Consider the following 13,667-nt stretch of genomic DNA (forward strand, 5'->3'; position numbering starts at 1 on the left):
AACCTTTAAGTAAGTTATGATGTAGTATTGGATTGAGATCAATCAACATATTATCTTGGTACATTTATAACATTGACTACATGGTTTGCTGTCATGAGTAAAGTAAATATATATCACTTATCACACTTCCTGACCAATGATAAACAGACATGACACAAAAATGACTATACTTACCATTAAGTTAAATACTGCATTAAAAACTGAATAATTCTAAGAGCTGGAGGTTTCTAAATTGATGGACAGGCAAACAGAGAGAGGTTGGACGTTCATTATTTTCTGCCGTTCAAGTTTTCTGCAATCGGAAAGATTTATCAAGTAGGATCATGAGCTACGAAACAAATAAACAAAGAACAGTTGAAAAAGATTTTCCACTGAAGGCCTGATTCTCCTGTTGGCTTTAGTGGAAACTCCTACAATGATATGCTCCATTGAAACAACTTTGTTTCATTTCCACCTGACATATCACATGTCCACGCGGCCACCCGTGATCACCACCTGCGATCCAACCCAGGTGTTAGTATTAAGTGGCCTGCTAGGGGTCTGCTGTCTGCTGAGTGGAGTTCGTCAGCCAGCAGTTGCACAAGAAGGCTCATGGAGATGAACTGCAGCCAATAAGAGAACAGCTCAGTTTCTCCATATGGCACTCATTTGTCGTTGTGCAGCAGGTGTGTAGGTGTGGACCCAGTTTAATTTCATTAAGTGCTACATGGCAATAAAAGGCTTCTCTGATTCTGCAGATATAAACGAACAATGCATGCAAATATAAAACCTTTTCCTCTCTGATGTGTCAGCCTAGGATCCTGCAAACTGTATAAAAGGAAGTGCATGAAATACAAATCAATGCATGGCTCAAAACGTGGATGTAAAGCCTGACGGAATTATAAATCGAGCTGCTAGCTTAAATTTCATCATAATCCAAAAAAACATAGGCACAAAAAATGTAAAAAAAAAAAAAAAAGGGAGATGATCATTTAAATTGCCTCCAAAATGCCCATATAGGTTTTTCCTATCACACTACTGAGAAAGAAAAAAAAATTCAAAGTGTGATAAAAATTTAAAGAGTACGATCGGTTTCGTCATGGCTTGCTTTCCCAGTAACCATGGTACACATGCATGCATTATTAACTTGCTCAGTAACACTGGCAATGAGGCTGCTGAAGTCTGCCTCAGAGCTCTGTCTTTTCCTGGGGATTTTGTATCATTCACCTCTGCTGGGAAATATGGAGAAATAAATGATAACCTCGCTATCCTGCTTCAAAAACCGGTGGATTAAAGCAACATTGTGTGGAAGATGTAAGCTGTTTTGGAAACACGATGGAGGGGACTTTGTTATCAGTGGAGGGCGAAAAGCCCCAGAAGCGAGTGAGGTTCAGGGTGGCTTCAGGGAGCAGCGGCCGGGTTCTGAAGGAGATGTTTAAAGATGACGGGCCGTCAGACTCTCTGGACTCGGACTGCACCAGTAGCTCGGAAGTGGAGCGGGCCAGCACACCATCCACCAGCGGAGAGCCCAATGGTCACATTGCGGTGTACCTGGGCTCCGAGTTGGACGACAGCGAGAGCGAGCCAGATGACTTGCTTCTGTATGCTGGAGCCAAGGACAAGGACAGAGTGTTCAGCACCAAACGGGTCAACATCCTGAGCAAGAATGGGACAGTGCGGGGAGTCAAGCATAAAGTCAGCGCTGGGCAAATAGTGTTCGACAACCTGACCAAAATCACTGAGGTAAATACAGAGGAGATTTCTCAAAGCTACAGTCTCTTCATGCTTAGGCAAACATAATTTGAATTAGATTTGTCTTAATAATGTGTTTATTAATGTGTTCTAACTCATTAGAGCAATTTTTTAAAAGAATCATCTGCCCCAGGTGTCCTCAGGGGGGTCAGAGTCTCCTTCCTGACCTGCGATTGGTTACACGTCCTCTCTGCTCTGGCTGGTCAATCGAGCTGTCTCAGAGGACAAGGTCACTGTACAATGAAAGATTAATGAGAGATTTCTTTAAGTGTTTCGGCTGAGTTAATCAGCTTAATGTATTTAATCTGGAAGCTTAATCTTCCACTTTCTGATCTCTCTTCTGATCTCTCGAAGGCTGTGTCACGTGACGTCAAGTTCAGTTTGCATATTTGTGGAGTAAGATCAAACATTTCCTGGGTTGTTGACTTTAACTTGGAGATGCATGGTATACAAAAATAAGTTACTATAATAATTTTCTGGGATGTAGTAAAAAATCCTTCATTGTAGATCTTCATTGTAATCTTAGTCAAACAAAGTCCAAGAACAAAGGTTTCTGAAAATGTTTTTAAGATCATTCATCTCAGTAGTAAATGCTTACTTGGTATATTTGGTGTATAACTTTAAAATAAATTTATGTTACCACTAATGTACAGCCCAAAAGAACGAGCTTTGCAAAAGCTTTCCTGATATTTTGCAAGTTTTAACAATGCAGTTTTCTTCTCTCGATCCTCTTGTAGGTCTTGTAGATTGGAAAGAGAGAAAGAAAGAAAGAAAGCATGAGAGATAAGAAAGAAAGAAAGAAAGAAAGAAAGCATAAGAGGGAAAGAAAGAAAGAAAGAAAGAAAGAAAGAAAGAAAGAAAGAAAGCATGAGAGATAAGAAAGAAAGCATGAGAGATAGGAAAGAAAGAAAGAAAGAAAGCATAAGAGATAAGAAAGAAAGAGAAAGAAAGAAAGAAAGAAAGAAAGAAAGAAAGAAAGAAAGAAAGAAAGAAAGAAAGGAAGCATGAGAGATAAGACAGACAGAAAGAAAGAAAGGTAGAAAGAAAGAAAGCATAAGAGATAAGAAAGAAAGACAGAAAGAAAGAAAGAAAGAAAGAAAGAAAGAAAGAAAGAAAGAAAGAAAGAAAGAAAGAAAGAAAGAAAGAAAACATGAGAGATAAGACAGAAAGAAAGAAAGAAAGAAAACATGAGAGATAAGACAGAAAGAAAGAAAGCATGAGAGATAAGACAGAAAGAAAGAAAGAAAGAAAGAAAGAAAGAAAGGAAGCATGAGAGATAAGACAGACAGACAGAAAGAAAGAAAGAAAGAAAGGAAGAAAGAAAGAAAGAAAGAAAGAAAGAAAGAAATGCTGGGTTGTACTCGGATACGCTGTGAGTCTGACCAGGATAGAGGTCACTAAAGTTGAGTGAATGAATGAATTAAATGAATGAAGTAATTAGAATTAACTAATGATTTAATGAACGAATGAACAAGAATCAACTAGTTCATAAGAATCAACTAAGTTAGAATGAATGAATAAATAAATGAACGAATGAATTAATGAATGAACGAATGAAGTAATTAGAATTAACTAATAAATGAGTAAATTAATTAATTAACTAATTGGTTCATTCGTTCATTCATTCATCAAAGCTTCAAGAAATAATAACTTACTAAGTAAAATATTAATATGGGCAAATTTATCTAATAATTTTTAATAGGAGATTATTATAAATTAAATCTAAGATTTAATCTGTCTATCTATCTATCTATCTATCTATCTATCTATCTATCTATCTATCTATCTATCTATCTATCTATCTATCTATCTATCTATCATTTTCGTTGCATAGTCACATTTTGGCATATGCACTTTTTTAGTATCTCACACACTACAGAGTGTGAAGTGTGAATATCTGATTCACACGTTATCACATGACTCGATGTGCTAGAAGTACAATGTGATCACAGCCTCAGTGACTCACAAAATCCCACAAACGCTTGCACCGTCAAAATGAAAGAATTTGTTGCAAATATCAGGAAATGAGAATCATATTTTTATATGGATTTTGACTGTGGTGTGATTCTAATCAGCGATTAATGATTCAATTTAATTTATTCATTCTCTCATTTCTAATAAGCTTTTTATCCTGGAGTCTGTCCATGGAACACTGGACAGGAAGTGGAAAAACCCTGCGTGGGCATGAGATCGTACTACACAATGATTACACTATGCACCGTACACTCTTTAAAACACTCTTTATCTATAGCTAGATAGATAGCTATCTACCCACAGTTTTGTTGTACTCCTTATGAACAATGACAATAAAGTCTATTCTATTCTATTCTATTCTATTCTATCTATCTATCTATCTATCTATCTATCTATCTATCTATCTATCTATCTATCTATCTATCTATCTATCTATCTACCCACAGTTTTGTTGTACTCCTTATGAACAATGACAATAAAGTCTATTCTATTCTATTCTATTCTATCTATCTATCTATCTATCTATCTATCTATCTATCTATCTATCTATCTATCTATCTATCTATCTATCTATCTACCCACAGTTTTGTTGTACTCCTTATGAACAATGACAATAAAGTCTATTCTATTCTATTCTATTCTATTCTATTCTATCTATCTATCTATCTATCTATCTATCTATCTATCTATCTATCTATCTACCCACAGTTTTGTTGTACTCCTTATGAACAATGACAATAAAGTCTATTCTATTCTATTCTATTCTATTCTATTCTATCTATCTATCTATCTATCTATCTATCTATCTATCTATCTATCTATCTATCTATCTATCTATCTATCTATCTATCTACCCACAGTTTTGTTGTACTCCTTATGAACAATGACAATAAAGTCTATTCTATTCTATTCTATTCTATCTATCTATCTATCTATCTATCTATCTATCTATCTATCTATCTATCTATCTATCTATCTATCTATCTACCCACAGTTTTGTTGTACTTCTTATGAACAATGACAATAAAGTCTATTCTATTCTATTCTATTCTATTCTATTCTATCTATCTATCTATCTATCTATCTATCTATCTATCTATCTATCTATCTATCTATCTATCTATCTATCTATCTATCTATCCACAGTTTTGTTGTACTCCTTATGAACAATGACAATAAAGTCTATTCTATTCTATTCTATTCTATCTATCTATCTATCTATCTATCTATCTATCTATCTATCTATCTATCTATCTATCTATCTATCTATCTATCTACCCACAGTTTTGTTGTACTCCTTATGAACAATGACAATAAAGTCTATTCTATTCTATTCTATTCTATTCTATTCTATCTATCTATCTATCTATCTATCTATCTATCTATCTATCTATCTATCTATCTATCTATCTATCTATCTATCTATCTATCTACCCACAGTTTTGTTGTACTCCTTATGAACAATGACAATAAAGTCTATTCTATTCTATTCTATTCTATCTATCTATCTATCTATCTATCTATCTATCTATCTATCTATCTATCTATCTATCTACCCACAGTTTTGTTGTACTCCTTATGAACAATGACAATAAAGTCTATTCTATTCTATTCTATTCTATTCTATTCTATCTATCTATCTATCTATCTATCTATCTATCTATCTATCTATCTATCTATCTATCTACCCACAGTTTTGTTGTACTCCTTATGAACAATGACAATAAAGTCTATTCTATTCTATTCTAATTCTATTCTATTCTATCTATCTATCTATCTATCTATCTATCTATCTATCTATCTATCTATCTATCTATCTATCTATCTATCTACCCACAGTTTTGTTGTACTCCTTATGAACAATGACAATAAAGTCTATTCTATTCTATTCTATTCTATTCTATTCTATCTATCTATCTATCTATCTATCTATCTATCTATCTATCTATCTATCTATCTATCTATCTATCTATCTACCCACAGTTTTGTTGTACTCCTTATGAACAATGACAATAAAGTCTATTCTATTCTATTCTATTCTATCTATCTATCTATCTATCTATCTATCTATCTATCTATCTATCTATCTATCTATCTATCTATCTATCTATCTACCCACAGTTTTGTTGTACTCCTTATGAACAATGACAATAAAGTCTATTCTATTCTATTCTATTCTATTCTATTCTATTCTATCTATCTATCTATCTATCTATCTATCTATCTATCTATCTATCTATCTATCTATCTACCCAGAGTTTTGTTGTACTCCTTATGCGCAATGACAATAAAGTTTATTCTATTCTATTCTATTCTATTCTATTCTATCTATCTATCTATCTATCTATCTATCTATCTATCTATCTATCTATCTATCTATCTATCTATCTATCTATCTACCCACAGTTTTGTTGTACTCCTTATGAACAATGACAATAAAGTCTATTCTATTCTATTCTATTCTATCTATCTATCTATCTATCTATCTATCTATCTATCTATCTATCTATCTATCTATCTATCTATCTATCTATCTATCTATCTACCCACAGTTTTGTTGTACTCCTTATGAACAATGACAATAAAGTCTATTCTATTCTATTCTATCTATCTATCTATCTATCTATCTATCTATCTATCTATCTATCTATCTATCTATCTATCTATCTATCTATCTATCTATCTATCTATCTACCCACAGTTTTGTTGTACTCCTTATGAACAATGACAATAAAGTCTATTCTATTCTATTCTATTCTATTCTATTCTATCTATCTATCTATCTATCTATCTATCTATCTATCTATCTATCTATCTATCTATCTATCTATCTATCTATCTATCCACAGTTTTGTTGTACTCCTTATGAACAATGACAATAAAGTCTATTCTATTCTATTCTATCTATCTATCTATCTATCTATCTATCTATCTATCTATCTATCTATCTATCTATCTATCTATCTATCTACCCACAGTTTTGTTGTACTCCTTATGAACAATGACAATAAAGTCTATTCTATTCTATTCTATTCTATTCTATTCTATTCTATCTATCTATCTATCTATCTATCTATCTATCTATCTATCTATCTATCTATCTATCTATCTATCTACCCACAGTTTTGTTGTACTCCTTATGAACAATGACAATAAAGTCTATTCTATTCTATTCTATTCTATTCTATTCTATCTATCTATCTATCTATCTATCTATCTATCTATCTATCTATCTATCTATCTATCTATCTATCTACCCACAGTTTTGTTGTACTCCTTATGAACAATGACAATAAAGTCTATTCTATTCTATTCTATTCTATCTATCTATCTATCTATCTATCTATCTATCTATCTATCTATCTATCTATCTATCTATCTATCTATCTATCTATCTATCTACCCACAGTTTTGTTGTACTCCTTATGAACAATGACAATAAAGTCTATTCTATTCTATTCTATTCTATTCTATTCTATTCTATCTATCTATCTATCTATCTATCTATCTATCTATCTATCTATCTATCTATCTATCTATCTATCTATCTACCCACAGTTTTGTTGTACTCCTTATGAACAATGACAATAAAGTCTATTCTATTCTATTCTATTCTATTCTATCTATCTATCTATCTATCTATCTATCTATCTATCTATCTATCTATCTATCTATCTATCTATCTACCCACAGTTTTGTTGTACTCCTTATGAACAATGACAATAAAGTCTATTCTATTCTATTCTATTCTATTCTATTCTATCTATCTATCTATCTATCTATCTATCTATCTATCTATCTATCTATCTATCTATCTATCTATCTATCTATCTATCTACCCACAGTTTTGTTGTACTCCTTATGAACAATGACAATAAAGTCTATTCTATTCTATTCTATTCTATCTATCTATCTATCTATCTATCTATCTATCTATCTATCTATCTATCTATCTATCTATCTACCCACAGTTTTGTTGTACTCCTTATGAACAATGACAATAAAGTCTATTCTATTCTATTCTATCTATCTATCTATCTATCTATCTATCTATCTATCTATCTATCTATCTATCTATCTATCTATCTATCTATCTATCTATCTATCTATCTACCCACAGTTTTGTTGTACTCCTTATGAACAATGACAATAAAGTCTATTCTATTCTATTCTATTCTATCTATCTATCTATCTATCTATCTATCTATCTATCTATCTATCTATCTATCTATCTATCTATCTATCTACCCACAGTTTTGTTGTACTCCTTATGAACAATGACAATAAAGTCTATTCTATTCTATTCTATTCTATTCTATTCTATTCTATTCTATCTATCTATCTATCTATCTATCTATCTATCTATCTATCTATCTATCTATCTATCTATCTATCTATCTACCCACAGTTTTGTTGTACTCCTTATGAACAATGACAATAAAGTCTATTCTATTCTATTCTATTCTATTCTATTCTATTCTATTCTATCTATCTATCTATCTATCTATCTATCTATCTATCTATCTATCTATCTATCTATCTATCTATCTACCCACAGTTTTGTTGTACTCCTTATGAACAATGACAATAAAGTCTATTCTATTCTATTCTATTCTATTCTATTCTATTCTATCTATCTATCTATCTATCTATCTATCTATCTATCTATCTATCTATCTATCTATCTATCTACCCACAGTTTTGTTGTACTCCTTATGAACAATGACAATAAAGTCTATTCTATTCTATTCTATTCTATCTATCTATCTATCTATCTATCTATCTATCTATCTATCTATCTATCTATCTATCTATCTATCTATCTATCCAGAGTTTTGTTGTACTCCTTATGCGCAATGACAATAAAGTTTATTCTATTCTATTCTATGCTATCTATGCTTGTGGATACTGCTGGAAGCTGTAAATTTCCCATTCAGAATGAATAAAGTATCTATCTATCTATCTATCTATCTATCTATCTATCTATCTATCTATCTATCTATCTATCTATCTATCTATCTATCTATCTATCTATCTATCTATCTATCTATCCACAGTTTTCTTGTACTCCTTATGAGCAATGACAGTAAAGTTTATTCTATTCTATTCTTTTAGATTTATTCTATTCTATCAGTCTCAATCACTACTTATCTTTCTTCTTCTTACGAGCTTCAGGAAGTTTATATGATGCAGTTTCCTGTTGAACATGTGACTAGAGTGAATGAGTTTCAGGTAACAGGGTTTGGTGTTTGATGTAGGACAAAATTAAATGTAGATTTTTCATCACTAATGGATGACCCATGGTAAAGGATGTTTCTAGCATTAAATAGATTCACACACTAATGCAATTGGAAATAAAGATTATTACACATAATTGTATTTTGAAGGTAGCTATGGTTGGCTGTGACATGTTCATTGATAAATATTGTTTTCTAAGTGCTGTAGATTTTGTAGGTGTTTTAAGTTATTTACCTGAAACCTGTGGATTTGATAAGATGGACCGTGCATAATCTTTACATCATGTGCGTAATTATAACAGCAATATCACAGCACTCCACTCCTGCATTCAACCAGACCAGCTTTACAGAACAATCTCTCATATTCATATCATAGAAATAAACAGAAACATTAGGCTCACTTTGTTTGAATGTGCTGAAGTCATTTCTTTTTTCTCTTTGCATTGTAGCCTGAGCTGACTCTGGAGTTTGGCCGGATCGTGATCTACACCACCAGCTTCCGTGTGGTCAGAACGACGTTTGAACGTTGTGAGCTGGTGCGCAAGATTTTCCAGAACCACAGGGTGAAGTTCATGGAGAAGAACATCGCTCTGGACAGTGAGTATGGCAAGGAGCTGGAGGCGCGCTGCAGACGGGTGGGAGAGCCTCCTTCCCTCCCTGTGGTCTTCATCGATGGACACTACTTGGGGGTCAGTGTTTTCTCTACAAACTGCTTTTATTCTGGTTTATTCTAACTAACATTTTTGAATAAATATTATTTAAGCATTATTGATGCAATGACTGTATTCCAAACTGAATATAGGTGAAATGTAAAAAATTTATTATTGACGGTTTAGTGATACTTATTAGGCTTTTACAATACACTACATACACTGATCAGGCATAACATTATGACCACCCGCTTAATATTGTGTCGGTCCCCCTTTTGCTGCCAAAAATAGCCCTGACCCGTCGAGGCATGGACTCCACTAGATCCCTGAAGGTGTGCTGTGGTATCTGTTCGCAGCAGATCCGAGGTTGCGAGGTGGGGCCCATGAATACTTACAGGACAGTACTTAAAGGATGCTTTTGACAGATACTGACCACTGCAGACCGGGAACACTCAACAAGAGCTGCAGTTTTGGAGATGCTCTGATCCAGTCGTCTAGCCATCACAATTTGTCAAACTCGCTCAAATCCTTACGCTTGCCCATTTTTCCTGCTTCTAACTTTGAGGACAAAATGTGTCTAATATATCCCACCCACTAACAGGTGCCATGATAAGGAGATAATCAGTGCTATTCACTTCACCTCTCAGTGCTCATAATGTTATGCCTGATCAGTGTATTTATCCATGTACAGATTAATGTTTTACAGTTTTACCATGGTTATGAGTATTTTATCTCAGGACAGCTTTAATAGATTTACTTTTTAAGTGTACCTGTACTTAATAACACACTCGTTTAGAGTCCCTTTAGGAATCACTCCACAATAGCTAACAGTACATTTACATTTCTAGTATTGAGCCTTGCTCAAGGGTCCAGCGGACACTGCTTGGTGGACATGGGATTTGAACTCACAACCTTCCGATCAGTCCAACACCTTAACCACCTTACAGACAAACTACATAATCAACGCCGTACCACACATCTCGGACCTAATGCTTGAAAGAAAATACGCATGACACTATATTACACATCCATACACACACCATTCACAGAAACCAAATCTGGGATTGTATCTAATAATCAACTCCACCTACACCAACACAACAACTACTCTGCAAGCACACACCCCACACCCCACACCCCAGCCCCCAACCCACCGTTCCTGATAAATACTGTCCTTGTTACGTCTACTTTCTGTCTTGTATATTGTTTTGTCTCATCGGCTGTCCTGTCTGTTTATCCTACAACCACCACTCACCCATACAAACCCTTACTTAAAGTACAACACATGCAGAGTGAAATAAAATAAATAAAAACGTCTCATCGCGCCCTCCAGAAGAGGAGGGGATGATGGCAGAATGTTCAGAAACTTTTAACTGGCACCCTAATATATCCATTTCCCTTTTTTAATATTAGCTAAAAGTTGGTTTAAGCATTGCCATGAAGGTAAAAATTCAGTGTATATTAGGAAAAGTATAACATTAATGCCTCTACAGCAAAACCATACATATATATATATATATATATATATATATAAAACTCTGCTTTTTTACAGGGTGCAGAGAAAATACTGAGTATGAATGAATCAGGGGAACTGCAAGACCTCCTGACTAAAATTGAGGTAAGACGCATTTTTGGTCAAATGCATGTGACACTACGCGGAATATTACGCCATTTTGATTAGCTAATGATAAAACAGTAGACTACACAATATAAATAAAACTCATTGAGTTTCATTTTGTGTCTAAACACCACACACATGTCCAGATTGCTAGTAAGCCATATAGTTTATGACCCTCAGCATGTATTGCAAGACAAAAATACCCAGGGTTGTCGGTTTGATTCCCATCTCTGCCCTGTTCCCTCCAGGTACACCAGTTTCCACCCACAGCCCAAAGACATGTATTATAGTTTGAGCGTCACCTCTAAATTGTCTGTAGTGTGTGAATGGGTGTCTGAATGTGTAAGTGTGTGTGATTGGTGTGTGAGTGCGATGGGTTGCCCCCGAGACAGACTCCAGGCTCCCCACAACCCTGTGTAGGATAAATGCTACAGAAAATGGATAGATAGATAGATAGATGAAGAACCAGATTAAACAACTGATATATCCAGGTCTTAAATCTTTACTAGACCCAGTGAGACATTACCATGTGTGTGTTATCAAAGGAATACCTATAAAGACAGAAAATAAAACACTCAGACGTGCGGGAATCAATTGCAAAGCCTAAACAGAGTCCAGGTCAAGATCAAGACTTGAGGTTTTAATTGTGAATTTTTAGTAGAAGGTGTTCTGAACTGGTTGAACATCACATGGTATATGGCCGGTGAGATTTCTATACAGTCAATGGAGCAGAAAGTCTCCCAGGGTATTTAGGTATGGTGTATTCCTGAGATCTTGAGAATTACTCTCAGAGAAATGGTAAACATTATCAAGTTAAAAAGGATTGAGTTCTGGGCTTCATGGTGGTGTAGCGGGTAACGTTACTGTCTCACAGTATTCAGTGCTCAGTAACCCAATCCGCTCTGTTCACTGTCCATGTGTGAGTTCTTCCCACTTTCCCACCAACGGCACTGATGACTCCTGTTCATCACTGGGTGTAAACGAGTGTGTGTGTGTTTATGCATGGTGCCATGTGATGGACTTGCATCCTATCCAGTGTGTAGTGTGTATTCCCTCCTTGTGCCGAGTGTTTCTGGAACGTTCTCTGGATTCACTTGTAGGACCATAATTAGCTTTGGGATTCCCTTTAAAGAATTTGGGAAGCTCTTCAATCCGAAGCTAAGACGAACCTTTAATTATCCGAAGAATCCATAAGGAAGACTTTTTTTTTTCCTTTTTTTTTTCAAAGTGTGACGTATTAATTAATGCATTAATTTGGCAGACACGTTTAAGTGGATTTGAAGTGAGGCAGAATCCAGTGAAGGGGCAGAACTGCTACAGGAGCTGGCAGTGATCTCTGCAAAAAAGGAAAAGAGAAAAGAAATCAAGTCAGGATGTGAGAGAAATTTTAAAGAGCACTGAAGTCTGAGTTATGACATGATTAAGTACAGAACCATCAGTAAACTCTCATAAATTATGGATTGGCATCAATAAATGCCATGTGAATAATGGATAATGTCAATATTGCTCCAGCAAATGAAACAGCATTTGAACACACACGCACACACACACACACACACACACATTCGTCTTACTATGCTTGTGAGGACCTTCTTGTGTGGACATCTGGTCTCTAGCAAGATATAAAAACATGCCCACTCACACACACACACACACACACACACAATCATCATTCATGAGTCATATAGTGCACTGGTGTGATTCTCATAGAGAAAACCTGCACCAATTTCCCCCCAATAAAATACCCCACAAGCGTCTTTCCTTTCTATCACGTGTGTTTTGCTCCACAGAGGGTACAGCACCCCCACACATGCCAGACGTGTGGCGGCTTTGCCTTCATGCCCTGCTCTATGTGCCATGGCAGCAAGATGTCTGTGTTCAGGAACTGCTTCACGGACTCCTTCAAAGCCCTCAAGTGCACTGCATGCAACGAGAACGGCCTTCAGCCATGTCCCAGCTGCTCCCACTAAGTGCCTGCACACCTCCCTGACTATCCACTCTCCTTCTTCTCACCCACCATTTGCCATGTAAAGGACTTTAGGAAAAATTAAAATAGAAACCTGCATTTTTTTTTGTTTGTTCTGTTCTCTGGTGGGATTGTTAATAAATGTTGTTTTTAAGAAAGCCTGTAAAAGCATTTGATTCGTCGTTCACTTTTATTTGACATCACAGTGGCTCTGCGATGATTCGCTTATCAGGTCATTTAATACTCCGCAGCAACAGTCATTTCCAGGCTGTAGTCAGATTGCCTGTGTCCTATTTCACTATAATGCTGTAATCGAGTAACAAAAACATTGCCAGGAAATCAGAGCTACAGCTCACGCTTTCTGTAACCTCGGAACATCACAAGCCAAAATTCATCTGGTTGAGAGAAGGCAGAAAGAAGATTTAAAGCTTCTGCAGTTTGGTCTGCTGTATAAGCTCACAGATTACGTCCACTAACGCAGAGCTCCCTGA

The 13,667-nt window shown here is 35.0% G+C and overlaps 1 protein-coding gene across 1 annotated transcript; it reads left to right on the forward strand.

Annotated features, from left to right (window-relative positions):
- The first annotated feature begins 1,201 nt into the window (after positions 1-1,201).
- grxcr1a (glutaredoxin and cysteine rich domain containing 1 a) lies at positions 1,202-13,238 on the forward strand. The gene is made up of 4 exons (XM_058397733.1): positions 1,202-1,722; positions 9,392-9,631; positions 11,145-11,210; positions 13,001-13,238. The coding sequence occupies exons 1-4, from the start codon at positions 1,315-1,317 to the stop codon at positions 13,178-13,180; spliced, it is 894 nt and encodes a 297-aa protein (XP_058253716.1). The 5' UTR covers positions 1,202-1,314; the 3' UTR covers positions 13,181-13,238.
- Positions 13,239-13,667: the final 429 nt, after the last annotated feature.

Source organism: Hemibagrus wyckioides, linkage group LG08 (genome assembly GCF_019097595.1).
Source record: "Hemibagrus wyckioides isolate EC202008001 linkage group LG08, SWU_Hwy_1.0, whole genome shotgun sequence".
In the NCBI taxonomy this organism is placed as follows: Eukaryota; Metazoa; Chordata; class Actinopteri; order Siluriformes; family Bagridae; genus Hemibagrus; species Hemibagrus wyckioides.